The 20,019-nt window shown below is 45.2% G+C and overlaps 1 protein-coding gene across 1 annotated transcript; it reads right to left on the bottom strand.

The window, feature by feature from the left end:
- Positions 1 to 268: 268 nt before the first annotated feature.
- On the bottom strand, positions 269 to 18,715 carry drd2a (dopamine receptor D2a; the record flags this gene model as incomplete). The annotated part of the gene is made up of 7 exons (XM_080006243.1): positions 18,422 to 18,715; positions 11,902 to 12,011; positions 4,564 to 4,700; positions 3,980 to 4,188; positions 2,859 to 2,945; positions 1,583 to 1,970; positions 269 to 465 (listed from the first exon to the last, which is right to left on the bottom strand). The coding sequence occupies exons 1-7, from the start codon at positions 18,698 to 18,700 to the stop codon at positions 269 to 271; spliced, it is 1,407 nt and encodes a 468-aa protein (XP_079862369.1). The 5' UTR covers positions 18,701 to 18,715.
- Positions 18,716 to 20,019: the final 1,304 nt, after the last annotated feature.

Below are 20,019 nucleotides of genomic sequence, written 5' to 3'. Positions count from 1 at the left end.
TCCGTTTCTCCGAGAAACAGTTCATCCGTACAGACATTATTTCATTTATTACATTCAATAATTCAGGAGAACCACAAATGAGTTCACAAATAATTCACAGAGAATCAATATGCCCATTTGTAAGACACTGTCAGTATTCCAGTCAGTCCTTCCATGGCTTCATGAAGCAGGAGCTTCTTTTCCTCAGATGGAGGGCGAGCTGTTTGCTCCAAGGGTTGCCTCTCTCCGTCCCTCCTCAGTCCGATCAGAACCGCTTGATCCACTGATCCTAACAGTGCAGGATCTTAATGAAAGCCTTCCTGAACTCCACATTGAAGGTGGTGTATATGATGGGGTTGACGGCGCTGTTCACGTAGCCCAGCCAAGTGAACGCGTTATACATCTCCGCGGGAACCTTGCATTTGGTGCAGTGGGTGTTAAGGATATGCGTGATGAAGAATGGGAGCCAGCAAATGATGAACACACCTGAGCAAATAAAAAAAGGGGAAAGGGAATCACTTATAAAAAAGTATTTTCAGGAGCAAGAGACAGAAAGAGAGGGGAAAAGTAGAAAGAGAGAGAGAGAGAGAGAGAGAGAGAGGAAGAAGGTTGATTGTTTGGTTGCAGCACTTTTTTTTTTTTTTTTTTTTTGACATCCCCTGATGTGGGATTCTGTATCTGGAAGTTGTACTCTGCTCAACATCTCTCTCCTTGACAACAAACAGAGTCCTTTCCTTTCGTTGCATCAGCGTCTGCATTGTCTCCGGGCTCCTTTTCAGGTCTCAACAAGGTTTTTTAGGAAGGGATAAAACAGCGTCGGCGCAAGGAGCTGGCAAACTCAAACGCTGGGAGCTCAAGCCGAAGGGAAGAGAGCTAAAGCTCGATGAAGAAAGACGCATTCCTAAAATTGCGCGGTACAGTAGCAGCCATAAAACTATGACGGATAAGACACATTAAGTTCATCGCTATTTTACGAAATGCAAATGCACTTTAAAAGCGTCGACCGGAACCTGACCGGAAGACGACCGGGACGAAAAAAATGTCTTCGCTGCCACATTGCTGCAGGGAAGCGGATGAGTTAAAGAATTAAAAGGGTGCGCTGCAGACTGGAGAGTCAAAGGGGGAACCTAACAAGCGACACGGGCCAAAACACGGGCGGCTCCGGGTGTCTCGCTCGACCGGTGGAGGGAGTTCAACGCCAGTTCAGAACGCCGATGCGGCGAGGCAGAGACGCGCATGTCTCTGCCTCGCCGCATCGGCGTCATCGGAGGAACAGAGGTTTCCCTTCGCCGGAGGCTCAGCCGCCGTGCCAAGTTATCCCGCTTCAATAAATTAGGGACCAACATTTCTCAGCAGGCCAAGTACGCCGTACGTACGCTTCATGAGCAGATTCACTTAGCAGGATGCTGCGATGACATCTCCTGAAAAAGCGGTTATCCCCGGTTATCCCCGGTTATCCCCGACTAGGCTAATCATCCATCTACAATTCAAGAGTCGATAAGGAGCTTTAATATACTTGTTTAAGGCGACGACTGGAAGACCCGTCACGCCCACAGAAGCGACAAAAACATCGGACAACAAACTAGGACGGCTGTGCACTCACCCAGGACGATGGCCAACATCTGGGTGGCTTTCTTCTCCTTCTGCTGGGAGATCTTCCTTTTGCTCATGGTTTTCACGGAGGTCTGGGTTTTGCCGTTGGGCAAGGCCTGCGTCTGGAAGGCCCTAGCCACGGCGGGCGCGGCCTCCGCCGGGGCCTCCTTGGCGGCGTCGCCGTTCTTCTCCAGGCGGAGGTGGCCCTCGGCGGACGGGGTGGGGCCCACGGAGCTGGGGCTGGCGTGGCCCCTGGACGGCATCAGCAGCTGGTGGCTGGTGGCCGGTGCCTCCCCCAGAGCGCACGGATGCTGCTTCTGCTTCTGGCTGCTGCCGCTGTTGTTCAGCTCATCCAGCTCCAGATCCTCTCCCTCGTTGGCCACCTCTTTGATGAATATCTAGCCAGAGATGTTAAGGAGCACGCGGTTAAGATGGAGGGAGTCGGCATTTAAAGGGGAATACCACCCAATTTCAGCATTAACATGGCCAGAACTATACACCGCCGCGTTGTTATTTGATCCATGGAACCAATTCCCAATTCCAACCAATTCCACTTCTCCGTATCTGAGAACAGGGTGACATTCTGACGTCATTCTGCCGTTGTTGCTCTTTGGCCACGCCCTCATAGCCAAGAACGGAGAATCTCCATTCTAATTCCAAAAAGCACCGATTGAAGATGAACTTTGCACTTGTTTGAGCTTATCCAGGCAAATGAGCTTTTAGACACTTGTGCTCCGTCCGAACAGAAGCAATGAAACTCATTTAGGTCGGAAGTTGGGAGTACAGACTGAATTATCGATTTTCGAGTTCCAATGGAATGCAGCGTGAGCCAGAGCACATGAGGAACCCAAGGTACGCTGTATGGCAGAGCCCCCCCCCCCCCCCCCGCCCAGTAAATCAAGCTGATGCTGAAAGTGGGTGGCATTTACATTTTTTATGGAATGTGAAGAATTTGTATTTGACTGTCGTTATCTTTTCTCAATTCAGTTTCTCTCTTTCCGACTAATTTGTCCTTGTTGTGTTTACAGCAGCAGGGAAGAAGCTTTTTTACTGCAACAGGAAAGTAGTTTTCTTTGACACAATAAAACAGAAGAAAGGTGCTTTCTCTTGAGTGTCACCTTAGGTTTTCTCCCTATTTCTCTGGGATGTCTTACTGAGAGAAATGATAAAACAAAAAAAACGTAAGGTAACAGTGCTATAATAAATACTTTACAGGACGACCATTGTTGTTTACGAGCCCCTTTGGAATCATCAAAAAAAAAAAAAGAAAAAGATTTTTCACGCACCACTTTCTTCTTGTTGGCAGAAAAGCTCCCATTGGATTTGACAATCATGGTGCAGAGCCTCACATCCTCTGGATGGGTGCACTTATCCTGAAACAAAAACATCCGTAACTTGAAGTGTGTGTGTGTGTGTGTGTGTGTGTGTGTGTGTGTGTGTGTGTGTGTGTGTGTGTGTGTGTGTGTGTGTGTGTGTGTGTGTGTGTGTGTGTGCGCGCGCACGTGTGTGCATGTGCATGAAGTATACACAGCGCATCAATAAACCTTATAGTAAATCACACTATCAGGTCATGTCCTGATATTGGGATTTCATTGGTTTATTGGTTGAGAGCAAATGTGAGGTCTGAATTCCTTAAAAATCCTCTCAGACTCTATGTTGCCCCCACCCGTTGATTTACTCTCTACTGTAGGCGTCTTTCTCTCCACACACACACACACACACGCACACACACACACACACGCACACGCACACGCACACACACACACACACACACACACACACACATATATTTCTCTATGCAGACACTGCAGGACATGCATAGAGATGAGTAATCTGGAGCGCTGGATGAAAAGCACCAATTGGTTTCCTGCGCCGAGCTCATTGATCTCCTCCGTGTCAGTAAAATCAATGAGCAGGAAAGCAAAAGGTCCTTTAAGGCCTGTCATGATCACTGTTGCGTTACTCCTTCCTACAGAGAAAGCTGCCACTCCGGTGAATGTTGCTTTAAGATTGAAACGGCTTCCCAGACGGGCGGATTAAGCAGGTACTGCGATGAACATTTGAATGTAGGACGAGCTGTGAAAGAACAGCCCGTAACGCCGTAGGGATGACTGCTTCCTCGTCTTGAATGTTGGCCATTGTTTTTTTTAGGGGAAAAAAAAAAAACCTTCCTAATGTCTGGGAAGAACTAAAATGCGTGTCCGAAATATTCTCATGTATAATTGCGTGGAAAAACTATTAGTTAAAAAAAAAACAAAAAAAAACATTGCTATGACTCCAGGTCACATGTTGTCATAATTCTTTCAAAGGGGGAAATGTTTTTTGTTGAATAATTGACAATGTTGAACCATAAACATAAAAAAAAAAAAAAAAATACAGTTTTTGAGCTTTTTTTGTGCTCGCTCACCTTCAGTGAAGCAGCCACGTCATTCTCTGCGGTCTGACAGCTGCGCTGCTTTGGTTTGGAGTTTACTCGTTTCCGTCGCTTCCTCAGCACCACATAGATTTGCACATAAACCAACAGAGTTATGATGAAGGGAACATAGAAGGACACGATGGAAGAATAAACCACAAAGGCCGGATTGGCGATCACACATAGAGACGCGTCTCGAGTTGCTGTGGAAAAAGAGCACAGCGTGGATAAGGGATTACGACCGCGTGTCAAGTTATTTTTCCAGTTATTTTCCTCCCCCGACTTCAGCTCAGACAGTCTAATGCGTGCTGGTAATTGCCTGTTGACTCTGGAGATTCACTCATAGAAAATGGCTGCAATGATTGTCATGCTTTATTGAGTTTACAGTGTGATATTAATGAAAAAGCACAGACAGCCTCCAGGACATCCTATATTATACTGGCATGCAGACTTAAGTAACACTAATTGCTACATCAAACAATCATGATGTGCATCATAATGTGTATTTCATCTATCACCTGCTGTAAAAAAAAAAAAAAAAAAAAAAAGTGCAGATATTTGTAGAGACTTTTCCTTACCAGTGTTGTTCAGGCCAAACAAAAGGGGGCAGGATATGGCAAAAGACAGCACCCACACTACAGAGATCATTACTGTAACCCTTCTCCGCGAGCTGTAGCGGGTGTTGTACAGCATCGGCATGGCAACTGCGGTGTACCTGGAAGGTTTGAGAGGGAAAAAGTGCGATAAGAGAGCTTTAAAGTGGAAAGGCATGAAAAATGGTCTGTGTTTGTGATTTTCTGGATTACACTATAAACTCCACATTTCCATGAGAACGTTTTGTTTTTTCCCCCCCGACATCCAGCTTCACCCTGGAGTTTATTTTTGTCAATGTGCATCCGTACCAACAATCTACTGATCACAACAAGATACGCTGCTTCATCAACTGGAACGGGAAAGGTGGACACCAACCACCAACAATGAACAGCATTTATAAGGACCACATACATCATGAACATGAAAATACATTCATTGGCTGTTTCTTATAAAATGGTAGCTAAATATATAGATTTTTCGCTTTTCCCTATCATTATGTAGTTAATGTTTATTGCACAGCGTAATGTGTAGTGTATTTGTGACACCATCTGCATTTTGATTGGTTCCCTATGAGCCTTGCTTTCCCGATGGGATTCTGTCTGCCACCAGGCACGATCTTGTTGTCTGTTTCCGCTTTAACAAGGTCATTTACGGATTACCACTTTTAAGAAATACTGATTTTCAAATTTATTTCCATGTACTAGTAGTAGGGGTGACATTTCTATCCACAACAATTTATCTATCTATATATATACATATACAATATATATATAGTCTGTATCACCATAGCTGCCTTTACCAACCGAGATTACTTATGCTGACGTTCTCATGTCATTATTGGATGGCGGCAGCATAGGAGAGGAAGCAGGGGTACTAAAGTGAGCCTCTGGGGAGCATAGGGGGTGGACACGCAAAAATAAAACGTCCCTGTTAACCATAGTACATCTCTCTGTTATAGCTGAAAAATAACATTTTGGAAGGATGGTATTTGCACACCTTAATGTCCTTTTAAACATCTGAGGACATTATGAATGTTACCCTGCATTTTATAATGTTTTTTGTCAGAGTCTAGCATTGAACTGCACTGGTAGTATAAAGTACAGCAGAAGAAATTCGACAAAGAGGCAGAAGCTGCTGCTGCTGCAGATTGGCGGGCAGACACAACCAAGACTCAAGAGAGCCCAAAGTGACGGGTGCTTTTTTTTGTCCGGCAATGCCAACGGAGTTGCCAATTGTGCTGCAATGAGGCTCACACAACTATCAAACATCATTGTGCTTGAAAGGGACATTTTGGAAAGCAAAAATGGCTCCCAGGAGCATCTGCACGGAGGACATAATGGATGACACAGAGGCTACAGTAACATTCAGCCGGACTTGTACGAGCCACAGTGCAGAGCAAAAGAACCACAACAAAGGGAGGCAGAAGCTGCTGCGGTAGCAGCTGAACGGAGCTGAATTGAACCAAATGTCTTTTTTAGTTTTAAAAGGTAAGAGACCGACAGCTGGTGACCCATAATATTAGCGGAAAAGCTTGACGAGAACAACTTTCAAGACATTCAATCATTAAGGTGAGTATGTGAAATATAGTGGAGTGAACGGTTTGGATTTTAGTATAATACATTTCATAGACATACTTCCAACATATGTCATTTTTAAAGGAAGCAAAACATCAATTTATCAGTAAAGACATGTAATGACACTACAATTGAGGCAGTTGGAAATTGCTTTCTGTTCAGTGCAGTAGGCAACCTCGAATCAACATCAAACATAGACGTCAATGTAGCATTACAACACTCAGTAGTGTGTGAGTTCTTGCATTAAAGCAGGAAAAACAAACCATATAAATATAAACGCACGCACGCACGCGCACGCACGCACGCACGCACGCACGCACGCACGCACGCACACACACACACACACACACACACACACACACACACACACACACACACACACACACACACACACACACACACACACACACACACACACACACACACACACACACACACACACACACACGCAGTCTCTTAATGACCTACGTGATTCTAACAGCATCAGCCCCCTGCAGTTTGATGTCAAATCTCTTCCGAATGCATGGAAAATCCTTGCTTTTCGAAGCCGTATGTGTTTCACATTATTGTTCGATCTTAGACTAACAATAAGCCTGCTTCTTGTTTTGTTGCTTGAGTGGGTTGGCTGGCGGCAAAAAGAAAGCTGGGACTGCCCAGAGGCCAATTTGGACTGAACAAAGGTACCCCCCTTTAAGTGACAAATAATTGTCTTTTCAGAAAAGCAAGGTTTGCCTCAGCTAGAAAGGTAGCCAAGTTCACTGACGGCTCAAGCACTGCCCTCGGTATTTAAAGATATTTAGGCTCAGGCTATCAATGTGATGATTAAACTGATCCCCATTGGGCATTTCTGGTTCCACTTGGCTTCCTCTGATGAGGTCAAAGTGCAGGTCCTGCTCCTGTCCAGCACCACTGGAACTGGAAGCATTCCGTTCGCAGTTCAGCTCAGCACAACTGTTCTGGGAGATCACTTGCTGATGGGCTGTCTGACTAATGGGAACCCTCAATGCTCACTCAGATCGCCTGAGTTCCCATTAGTGCCGCTACGCTCCAAGCACACTACTCGACATGGTATGGATGTTCTGAAGCACAAGGATCACCTCACGGGCTGGAACGTCATCACACACATTTTGACTGAGCGACGATGTCATTCACTGAGCCGATCAAACCTTTCCCTCATCAAGCCCTTTGGCCCACTAGTCGACGGTAATGGTTTATTCTTGACAAAAAGAGGTTCCAAGCTCACTTAACAACCTGGCCTTTTTTTATAGCCATTGTGTGCATTCTACTGTATTAAGGAAAACAACAACAACAAAAAAAATTTGGAATCGAACATGTACACAACTTGCTTCCCATTCAGGCTGTCTGTAGTGATTGGAACAGTGAAAGACGAGATCAACAATGGCCAGACCTTTGTGAATAGTTCGCTCAATATCATGTGTGTGCTTGGAAACGTTTGTGGACATTGTCAACAACTGTGGCCACTCATATAAAGAATGTTTGAAGCAATTTCAGGGTTTTTGTGTGTGTAACCCTAACCCTAGCTAATAATAGGTAATAATTATTGACCGGTATTTCTCCAAGCTGCTCGCTGTAATCTTCGTAGAGTATGTCTCTGAACACGTTGGGAATGGCCTCCATGGATTCATTACAACTGTGTGCGGTCTCCCAACTGCATCCAGATTGCCAAAGAATCTGTGATTTTAGCCACTGCTGGTGTTTGTTTCCATGTTGTTTAATCCTATTTTGTCCATTGACCTCACCACCCAGAGGACCCTCAAGGTCCTTTCTACATATTCTTTCTCACAATTGTGAGTGCCCTCCTCTCCAGTAGACTAGCTGTACTCCAACTGCACTCTTCACAGTAGTCATTGGTCATCCAGAAATCCATAATGGATATATACAGGTTGGCGTTTACCATTCTTCAGGTTTCATTCCTTATTCCCAGAATGTCCCCTGGCAGCCCAGCAGTGAAGACGGTGTCTCTCCGTCACCACTGCACCACCGGCCCTTTGTTTGCTCCCAAACCTTTGTCATTTCTTCCTAGGCAGATGCAGAAGCTGTCTTGCTGGAGCTCTCGGGCCAGCTGTTTTGTAGCTCCGCCGAGCCTCCCCCAGGTCTCTCCTGTCTCCCCAGAGGAGACGCCGGGCTGATGTTCACAAAGCCTAAACCCACTCCCACAGGAGGGAGATTGTAGCCTCCCTCCACTCTGGACAGGTGGGTGTATTTCCGCCGCTTTCCCCGCTTTTCCTGCACTGCCTCCATTCCCTTGGGATGGGGGGCTTGCTGAGGATCATGGTCCTGACTCACGCAGACCACCATCAATCTACATGCAAGGAGCTATCAATGTGGAAGAACGCGACCTAACGCAGACTACATGATCCACCAGATCATGATGCTGTTAAAAGGTATTGATGGTAGGCTGCATTCGCTATGCATCACATGAGCGCTTAAATGACAAAGCCATCTCTCATTGCTCATCATTGATGCAAAACAAACAACTTTTTATTGATGCGAGGACCGTAGTCCACCTGATGAAGTTATATGGAAGGCTGTGTTTATTTTCCCCTCCTCTCTTTGGAAAGACCTTATCAATTAACCTTGGCACATTGCCTGACCTTATTAGTGAGTTGGCTGAAATCCCCAGGAAATGCTCAGCCTTTTACAGCCTCTCACCCCATTGATTTCTGTGTAATTTGGTTTCAAAGGCTTTAGGAATCAAGCCTGCAAGTGGCTCGTCCGTAACGGTGCTGCATAGATTTGATAATAGAAACAAACATGGTAAATAAGGGATAAAACAAAGTATTTAATACAGGATTTCTGTACATGTATTTTTTGCTCAAACCGTGGATCGATACAGAGAGAAAACGTATGCCTGTAAGGCACATTATTCTTAGGCCTTCTGCTTTTATCCGTGTTAATCAACTCTTCAAAGAAATCTAGTTGTGATTTAACAATGGTGCTCATCTCCGAGACTGTAAATGCACTGTGAGATAAAAAAAAATCAAAGTCAAAATGTTTTACTTGTCAAATGCACAGTAAACAAGGGTCATTCTGAGCATTGAAATTCTTCAGACATGGCAAGCAACTACGTATTAGGCATAGGATATCCATTTTTTTTTTTAAATAAAATAAAATTTAAAAAGATACACAAATGAGAATGTCAAAAATATACAAAAAAATATACATAACAGTACAACACTAGCAGCAGTTTGTTTGAGACCGTAAAGAAGGGGAATATGGTGGTGTGACTGGAATGCCATCTGGCCCTGGTGACTTCTGAAGGTTTACTCTTTCAGAAACTCTCCTAAAGTCAGCGGGCAGTTAGGGACAGAGTGCGGTCGTCCTGGCCCTCAGCTCACCTCACAGAAGGGACGGTGTTGCTCGCCTCGAACCGTGCGTAGAGGTTGGGGCTTTGGGTTGGGGACATAACATTGACTTCCGGGACGACATCATGGATGCACTTGGAGATGAAGGCTGGAACAGAGTCTGTGTATCCGTGAATGTCCCCATCAGCTGCAACACAGGACATCTGCAGGTCTGTGGTTTCAAAACCGCTCTGGAGAGAGACAGTGGCTTCCTCGCTCCGGCGTTGAACTGACCGAAGAACAGCTTCTTTCACCCGCTGTTTTAGGCGCTGGCGTCTGTAGGTCGGGAGGAGAAGAACGGAAGTGTGATCCGCCTTCCCAAAGGCAGGGCCAGGGAGAGTGGTCTGTAGCTGTCGGTCGAAGACTCTGATCACCGCGTTTAGGGAAATCAACGTTCTGCTGATATTGAGGCAAAACGTTCCTCATATTGCCGTCAACAATAGAAGCTGCCGCAGGGTTGGCGTTCTCGAGTCCATTAATTACACTGTATAGGTCCTTCGACGCAGAGGTTTTATCCGCCTGCGGGGGCGTGGAGACTGCTGGGATTATAGTGGAGCTGAATTCCCGAGGGAGGTACAGTAGAAGGGACAGACTTTAACAGTTAATAGCTCCGAGTCTGGTGAGCAGTGTGTTGCTGCTCCATCCGGAACCCCAGCGAGAGTTAACGCCTCTCCGTTTACCTGACTCCATGCTTCTGTCCTGCAGGAAGATGGACAATCCAGCCGGGGCCAACGGCCGAGTCAGGCACCGCAGGGTCCGGCCAGGTCTCCGCAAACGCCAGCGCGCTGCAGTTGGCAATGTCCCGCCGGAATTTAATTCCGTGCGTCTAGTTCGTTGAAGCGAAACGCTCGGTGAAGGCGCACGGCAGCATCTCGTCCCAGATCCGCACGGGATACCGGCGCGTTTGCCTCTTTTCTTTCTCCTCCGTCGGCGATTTTGGCGAACACAGCGGCGGCAGGACAAAGGAATCGCAGCGCGTACTCCGGTGAGTAGAGAAAAGGTCTGTGTTCAGTGGCGATAGCAGTATGTACAAAAATAAAACAATAAACAAACAATAAAAACAAGCGCAAAAACTACGAGTTGTGCACGGAGCCATTGTCAGTGCCAGCTTTCTAGGGCGCACCGTGAGTGGAAGCTAATGGCACATACTTGACTTATATATGTATTTATGTTTTGCTTTTCGCAAATTAACTACAGACTGTTCATGATCATAGTGGCAGCCTCCTTTTCCTGGAGAAACTACCCTTGTGTGGTGCTGGGGTCACTTTTTGTGACCTCGCCCATTAACATGGCGTTTCATTGTATTCCTTTCACGCATGTGAGCGACAATCCCTTGGAGACAAACAAGAGACACACGATCAAACAATGGTTTCTCTGTGATCATTCAGGGCTAATGGTGTTTTCTTTATGCACAGGGGCACCACCATTTTATTGTGATTCAAAGTGCTCGAACACCAATTAGAGTTTCGCCAATTACATTACGCTTGAATTTTATCCATGGTGCCCCAGTGAATATTACAGAGAATTATTCTCCTAATGGCCATGTACATGGAAATGTGATTCAAATTAAGGTGTTCATTAAAATCCTAAAACGCTATCCAAATTAAACAAATGCCAGCAGCAGTTTTTAATTTGTTTAGAAATAACGTTACATATGTGGCTCCTCAATCCGTTGAAATGCTGGAAAACATGTCAATTAAATATTCATTGATTCATTAAATCCATTAAGTAAATTAATTAAATCAATTAACAAGATCTCAGATTATGTTTAATTGACCAGTTACAGATAACGTTCTTTGTGTTTTGAACATCAACAGTTTGTGAAAACAAGAACCATGCTTTCACATCCTCCACCGTTCACTACATCTTTAGGTGGAAAGCCACAGATTTCTACGACATTGACATGAATTTTTCTGAAATTTGACTTTGGAGCCCAGCGGCACAATCAAGACTATCGTAAGGCGAGTCGAGGTGTCGGAATTGCGAGGAGGGCTAAACATATTCAAAACCATTTTTTCTCTTTTTTCATGTTGATTGCGGCTGCATTACCAAAGTTCATTCATATTCAGACATCCCATCATACATGCGTGCGTCGGGTTTAGCACGTGAATGCAGACATTTTTAGCATTGCATATTCTCGTGGCATCCTGCCGTAAAATGAGGCATCTACAGTACGTCTGCGGTGGCTTGGCTGACATAAAGCGGGAAAAACAAACAAGTGAAAGGACATGAAATCCCGGCTGGTCCGTCCAAATAGATGATAACGTATTAAAAGAAAGTGACAACAGCGCGCCGTCGCGGTAGCGCCACGTCGCTTAAATCGTTTAAAGATTTCCAATGCGGATTCGCGCCGGAAGCGCGGCAGCCGAAGTGACGAACTCACCGATCGATACTGATGGCACAGAGATTGAGGATGCTGGCGGTGCACATCATCACATCCAGGGTGACGAAGATGTCACAATGGATCTTACTGAAACGCCACTCTCCCACCACCTGCAAGGGAAAGAACAATCAGAAGAATTTGTTTTCCCAGTGTATTGCAGAAAAACAAATGGCTCTGCTCAAGTGCATGTGACGTGGAGGCCCAGTTGGAAGTAGAAGGATTCTGTGCTCATCCTCTGTTGGACAGCTGTTTGGTCGGTTCAGAGGAAGCGCCGAGCGCGGTGACCGCACGCGACCGAAAGGAAGCAGCAACTGGTCGCACAGGGAAAAAGGTTCCTCCGTGCCGCCGAGATCCGCCGGCGTCGTCCTTCTGATTTGAGCCCCAACCGGCTCGGCCACCCTTCAATTCCTTCATCAACCTGCGAGTTCCCAACACAATCCACGACAATTCATTTCACACCCGTTGCCAGGCGCCGCGGTGCGGCGGATGGGATTTTGTTTTCACTTTGTTTCGCCGCGAAGAGAGAGCGAGAGAGACAGCGACAGCAGAGCCTCTTTGTGCGGTCTTCACATTATTCACGCGACACGAGGAGTGAAGGACGGGGCAACGGGACTAAACAGAGCGGCTGAAACGGATGAAGCAGCGCCGGCTCCAAAAGCCATCCGCACAGTCAAACCCGGTCTGGCTCATGCGCGAGGCTCGATGCTCCTCCTTGGGAAAAGGGAGGCTCTGCGGCATACCGACATCAGAGCTCGGAATAAATAAAAATACCTCCTATATTTCACCCTCCCGACGCGGTGAGGGCGACGTGACGGAAAGCGAAGAGCACACGTGTATTTTCTCAAAGTGATTTGCGGAAGTCGTATTGGAGCGCTTTGTTATCGGCCGTCTAATCGCGGCCTGGGGAGGGGATAGCACACGACGGAGAAAGCCAGGGCGAAATAATCAATGCAGTCCTTCTCTAACAGCCGATATTTGACTTTTTTTTTTAAATCAGGGTTTTGGGGTTTTTTTGTTTCGTTTTAAGACACAATAAGCCTTTTAAAGATAATGTGGTGGGGAAACTGGATTTCAAGCCAATCACAGCGATATTTTCAACCACAATAGCTCTTTTTTTTTTTTTTTTTTTTCTTTCCCGACACAGACATCAGATTAGAATCGTACATCTTCTGTTTCATTACCGGCCCATAAATAAGATGAGTCTATCGGACAAGACACAGAAGAAGAAGATCAATGGACGATCTGATCTCCCGGGCCGGTCACTTTATAATGACTAATTAATTCAATACGCCCTATCTTCTCACCTGCATCAATAAGAAGCATCAAGCAGAATTTCGGATGTCCACCATGTGAACGCCTGTGAATGTGCTACCCCGGCTGTCTTACTCATCTGGCTCTCGGGTGGGTTTCTAAGGGGTGATTTGTATTGACAAATCCCGAGATGAACGGCCGCGGCGCCGACGAGCCTGAGGGGCTCGGTGCCACCCACACCGGCAGACACCGCGGCCCACTCCCTGCTCCTGTACAGCGCCCACTACGCCGGCTTGATTGGCACTCAGAGGGAGGAGGGCAGAGAAAACATGGAGTGCATGCTTTGCCCCCACCCCCCATCCAACCCACACATTTTAACAAGGCGGAAACGCGTTTCATCACGACCCTTTATCTGCCTGCGATTAACGTACGTCGCCGCGCCGCACCTCCGTAATTAGCGGGCGGCTTGGAGGAGCCTCGTGTCACGCACGGAATCTTGAGCATTACCGATGCTTACAGTGCGACGTGACAGCTCTAACGAACAGCCGCCCTCCACCACCGCCTCACCCTCACCCGCTCTCTCTCGCTCCCCTTTGAAACCTCTCTTCCGCAATCCCCCCGCACTCCCTCTTCAAATGATCTCGCCCTGCTCCGTCACTCCACTCTAGGGCCTGTTCGTACACTGCTCTCTCTCTCTCTCTCTCTCTCTCATCACTCTTTTTGGTTCTTGACGGCTCACTCTCGAAAAATGCTACGACGCGAAAACGAGATCAAGGAAGTTTTGCTTTTATAATAAAAAAAAACAACAACTTTTTTTTCACTACTGATGAGAAAATTGAGTGTTTGAGTAATTAAATAAAAAATTACTCAAATTACTACTTAAAAAAAAAAAAATTTACATGGACCGGCCATCAAGCCTCTAATTGCGGTATACTGTATAAAGCACAAAGGACTTCAATTGGAAAATAACTGATGAAAAATGTCATGTACAGTAAATAAGTCTAGTACCCTGCAAAGAATAAGCTTGATTCAATTTCCATCCATGACAAATTTAACAGTATACGTACACACACACACACACACACACACACACACACACACACACACACACACACACACACACACACACACACACACACACACACACACACACACACACACACACACACACACACACACACACACACAGTACTTACCGTCACTGTGCATATATATATATATATATATATAATTTTCATATTCACATTTATCAATTATCACATTTTCTTTCCTTCATAAACATTTCATTCTTAATTTGCGCAGTGCAGGGGAACTGTTCCTTCCTATCATGCATAACAGGAGTCCAATAAGTTACTACATTTTTACGAATTTAGGCAACATCGTTTCATCCACGATAAGCAGGGAGCAGTAGAAACAGTTATCCAGTAAACACTTTGTTTTGGTGCAAATACACTGCATGGAAACTGGTGTTAAAGATAAATAAATAACTAGATAACTAGATAATAAGATAACCTTTTTTGGCACAACAGATACCGTTTTTTTTTTTTTTTTAAACAAGTGACATGAATAAGATGTCATTCAGTCCCAATTATGGAAATTTTAATAAATTGTAATAACAATAATAATACACTTTAATAAAAGCATATATATAATGCTTGATTTATTCTATAAACTCTAGAACATAAAGAACATCACATCTATGGTGCTGGAAAAACACAACTGTATTTTAAAGGCTTCATGGCTCGGCAGCCCAGCTCCAGATGCTCATGTCAATAAACATAGACATGTATAGAAAGCTCTGCTATCTTCCATGACTTTGGCAGTAAGCAGTAAAAATCAAGAGTTAAAATTCCACCATTGCATAGACATTTGGGGGGGTTGAGGGTTTACATTTACATTTACATTTACGATGTCTACCAATCCCCACCCCTTCAGTCGAGCACTTTATAGCGACCACCTGCTTTCAATTGGTCACACATGGCGGCCAGCAGAAAACTTTTATAATTAATGCTAATTTAGCATTTATTACTAAAGGGCGCAGCTAATGTACATTCCCCACGCTGTGACAAGTCCATATTCAAAGTCCACACTAATAGATTATTTAGAGGGAGAGCAGTGCTCAGCCGCAGTGGCCAGGGGGGAGGGCGCATGGGAGCGGGTGGAAGGGGAACATCTGAGAAATACAACACCGTGAATCACAACCGGAGAAAATACCAGGACGTGTGTTCATTATTTTGTTTTTCCCCCCACATGAAAGCAGATTCCATGCTTTTCTGATTAAAAATCAGAAGCGTTTTTACAGACGGGTTTGAATCACATAACACATGAATGCAAAAATGTGGACCGGGATTCAATTCAACTATAATTCACCCCTTTTAATGTGCAGCGAGTTGTTGTCGGATCCCGATCAATCTGCCAGATCCTGCAGCGCTGCAGGGCCGCTTCCTCTTTCATTTTTGTCCTCGGTAAAAAAACGTGATGGATTTGGAATGAAACAATGTCGTATAGTGGTTGGTCATGTTTTGCTGTTTCGAGGCGCGGTTTCCATTAACGAGGCTTATTCGCACTCGTGTTCCACACTTTATGTGTTGGAATCTCGATTTGGTTACACTTGGACTAATCTACATCTTTTGAGGACACGTTAATCCAAGGCCGGTTTTAAGGCATCCCCCTCCTTCCCTCTTCAAAATATTTCGCAACAAAGGACACAAGGAGCGAACAATCGATGTAAATAATATCAATGATATCAAATATGTAACTGATCAGGACTGGATAGCAGTTGCACCGCTCATATATTCCATTTCATATTTTGTAGAGGGCAGAGAGGGTCTCATTTAAAAACCACCCACACAGTTACACACACACACACACACACACACACACAAAGAAACAACGAAACAACAACAGAACACAACCCACCACGGGCGTCACCAGCGGCAGGAGCCAAGCCCGGCGCAATCACCGCACGGGCACGAGAAAGGGACATTAAAACAGACGTACAAAGGGAAAAAAAGATAGAGCGGGAGGTGGAAGAGAAAGACCATGAAAGCCTATGGATTCCTACACTGTAATTTGATCGTCGTGGCTCAGAGTGAGGATTCCAGTCCCTGCGGTTTTTGAAGCGCAGCCAGAAGAGCGACCGTCACAAATAACCAGAGGACCACGAAGGCGGGAGATGGCGGCTCCTCGGCGCCGGCCCACGTCCTGCTGGCTATTGATCGGGCAGAATCAGGTTGATTGGACGCTGATCCCCAGGTCCATTATGTCGCACGCGTTTAATGATCAACTAAAGAGATAGAAAGTACCGTGATTACACTAACCAACTAGCTGGTCTCACTTGACCGCAGTGCAGCAAAACATCGCTCCGATTATGAGAATTTCATGGGGATCGAAGTGATCAGTGACTTCGATCCCTCCTGGAAGGCCCTTACGGAAAACTTTGCCAACATTGTCAGGGAACCCATTCAATAGCCCTTATGTATTTATTCTTTAAGCAAAGGTAGGACGGGGTCCACAGCCAATTTCACCCTCGCATACTGTACACACACACACACACACACACACACACACACACACACACACACACACACACACACACACACACACACACACACACACACACACACACACACACACACACACACACATCTATACCTCCCACCCTAGGAAGTATTGAGTAGTTGATTAATTAGTCTGATGTTGCTCCAAAATGCAAGCTGTGACGCTGACCTATACTGTTATGTTAAATATGAAGCCATAAACGTTCCGCAATCTCTTCGGCCCACTTTACGTGACTGATCCAGTCGACTGCCAGCGGCTACACTGAAGGCCTGAGCCTCACTTAATACCGCCATGATTCTTATTTCACCACCGTCAAACTTCATTTAAACGGCCGTCACAACGCTCTCTGGCAATTTCCATCTCTTCATGTCGGTTCCGTCGTTTCTATCTGGGCCAGAGCATTAATTACACAAACTGCAACCGCGACACAAAGCTCGAAGGGCTCTTCTCTTGTTGTTGTTTTTTTTTTGTGTGTTGAAGAGAAATAAAAACTTCGGCAGATTTCGGCTCCTTGTCCTCGATTGTTGGGTAAATCAAAAAGGCGACGCACGACACTAGATTTGCCACGGAAAACACGAGAGTGATGTTTCTCATTATAGCCGACCACACTGAAAGCCACTATTTATAATTCATAAATGTGGCGCTGTAAGTTTGTTTGCCGAATACCCGACGCCGTCTCAATGAAAAAGCCAGAAAAAAACAGAGCGGGGGGGGAGTGGTGCACAAAAGGATGGTGGTGCCTGCACGGTCCTCTCCCACATGCTGTGTGAATCACAGAGGAATCTCTCACATGAAGCAGTATGTCTCCTGGAATGTGCATCTAATGAATGCCTTGTGATAAAATGTTGTGTTTGCACGTGAACGTTTGTGTGCAAATGTGTGTGTGTGTGGGGGGGGGCAATGTGCAGGTGTTTGAATGTGTGTGTGTGTTTGCGTGTGTGTGGGTGTGTGTGTAATTCAGTGTGTTCCATGATACTGCATGTGTGTTTATGTGTGTACATCTGAATATCTGTGATATTCTGGCTTTATACAGTGCACAGGTATATCATCAAGGATTTTGGTTAACTTATATTAAGATATATTATATATTATACCACAATATTGTGATAGAGTTCAATGTTGTCTTTAAGGCTGCAGAGTTAACTATTAATGCAATTTTACAATTTCATAGACTGTTCTTACTGTTCTAACCAATGCCTCCATATGCTTGGTCATAATCCACATTACAAATGATTTCATCTCAGATATTTGTGTGTAAATATCTTATGAAAGCATCAATATCCCATATATATATATATATATATATATATATATATATATATATATATATATATATATATATATATATATGTTTATTCATACCCACAGCCCAATTAGTAACCATACCGCAATTTAGCCCCTGTCATAGCCATTTTGTATATTCTGTGAATATTTTAGGAATTTGTTTTCCTTTTTTATTTTTTTTACTATTTGTATGCCAATTATGTGTACAGCAACATACCGATCCTTGCAACAACAAATTCCTTGCATGTGAACATGTACTTTTCCAAATAAACAGTTTTGATTGTGATTCTGATCGCCATCCCCAAAATATCAAATTATTGAATTTAAGGTATTCAACAAATAAATTATATTCGTCAAGATTTTGTCAATATCAACCAGCCTTTGTGTTTGTGTGTGTGTGTGTGTGTTCCCTCTGCTCCATCACCTCCAGGTAAACCACCCAGGGCATGACCAGCGTGGCCACCAGCAGGTCGGCCACGGCCAGGCTGACGATCAGGTAGTTGGTGGTGGTTTGCAGAGCCTTCTCCCTGGACACGGCCATGCACACCAGCACGTTGCCGAAGACGATGACGAAGATGAGCAGTGTGAGGAGCATGGCGTAGTAGTTGTACGGGTGCTTCTTCCCCTGCTCCGTCTCGTTGAAGCCCCATGTCCCGTTGTCCAAGAAACTCTCATTGTAGGCATAGTGGGTAAGGACATCCATTAGCTGTGTGTGACGAAGGCCAAAGATGGGCCCTGTGAAATAAATAGGAAAGGTATATTTATTTAAGTATCTATTTATTCGGGAATGAATTTTAAGGTGAATTCATTTTTGTGCAAGAATGAAAATGTCCTGTATGCTGTACTGTGGGAAATATGCACACTCTGCAAAAACGTGTTGATGGACACATGTTTGAGTCTGGAGCATTATGAGTGGATGTATGAGAGAGAGAGAGAGAGAGAGAGAGCGAAGAACGAGTACAGACCTGAGCAGGAAATTTCTTTGGACTCAGCAGTCAAGCGAACGGATAAGAGAGGTTGCCAGAGGATGGCCGAGTAATGGCTGTGGGGATGAAGGGGGTGAGGGAGAAAGAGGGGGAGGACGTGTAGGAGAATGCTCCTGTTGGGATGTGAAGGCTTTGCCCCGAGGCCTCAGCCTGTGTGCCTACCCTGCAGATGCCCTATGCTGTCTCATCTCATTTATTTGCCCACTCTACTTCCTTATTTATGTGAGACGCTTTCTCACGGCTGGCCTAAAAGCCGGAGCCCGAGCTGCTCATCCACACAGCGCTGTACCTGCTGCACACACACACACACACACACACACATGATACGTTTTACCTTTGGGTGTGTTCTGGTTTTCATGTTGACCTCTGACTTGTGCCTGTTCACTGCCACACTCCTTTAATGGTATTTTGGACCATTGACCTGAATTCTGGGCCAGTTGGTCACTGAATGCCTCCTCCTCTACCTCTACCTAACATCAATACTCGGCTGAAGGGGACCTATTATGAAAAACTCACTTTTTCAGTGCTTGTGCACATACATTTGGTCTCTGATGGGCCTACTAACACACAAACCGTGAAAAAGACGACCCAGCCAGTTTTTTGTGAGCTGCCTTTGTCATAAAACGTGTGATTCAACAAGCCGTTCAGATTTGCGTCTCCTTCCTACATCACTTTGAGATTCAATAGAATTAGAACCGCTCCCCATCTAACTTCACACACGGCTGGAGAACAACCAAGCACCTCCGGACCCCCTACAGTAATCATGGTAACTGCTCTGTTGGCTGCACAGACCAGCACAAATCTTTTAAGACAAAGAGGAATTAATACCAACTGTCTGTGAAGAAACTGCAGACGAAGGAAATGTAAGCATTTTTAATAGAATTGTGCTGTTTCTTTAAAAAAAAAATTAAAAGGTATGCGGTAGGTTGGCTGAAAGCTATGCCGCGTTAGCCGCTGAACATTTCTCCAAACACAACCAATAAAAACAGGGTGGTTTTATTGTAGATGTATGTACCGCCCGGTGCAATGCTTCATC

Source organism: Zeus faber (genome assembly GCF_960531495.2).
Source record: "Zeus faber genome assembly, chromosome: 9".
Lineage (NCBI taxonomy): Eukaryota > Metazoa > Chordata > Actinopteri > Zeiformes > Zeidae > Zeus > Zeus faber.
Note: the sequence above shows the minus strand (reverse complement) of the source record. Positions and strands in the feature narration are given on the sequence as shown.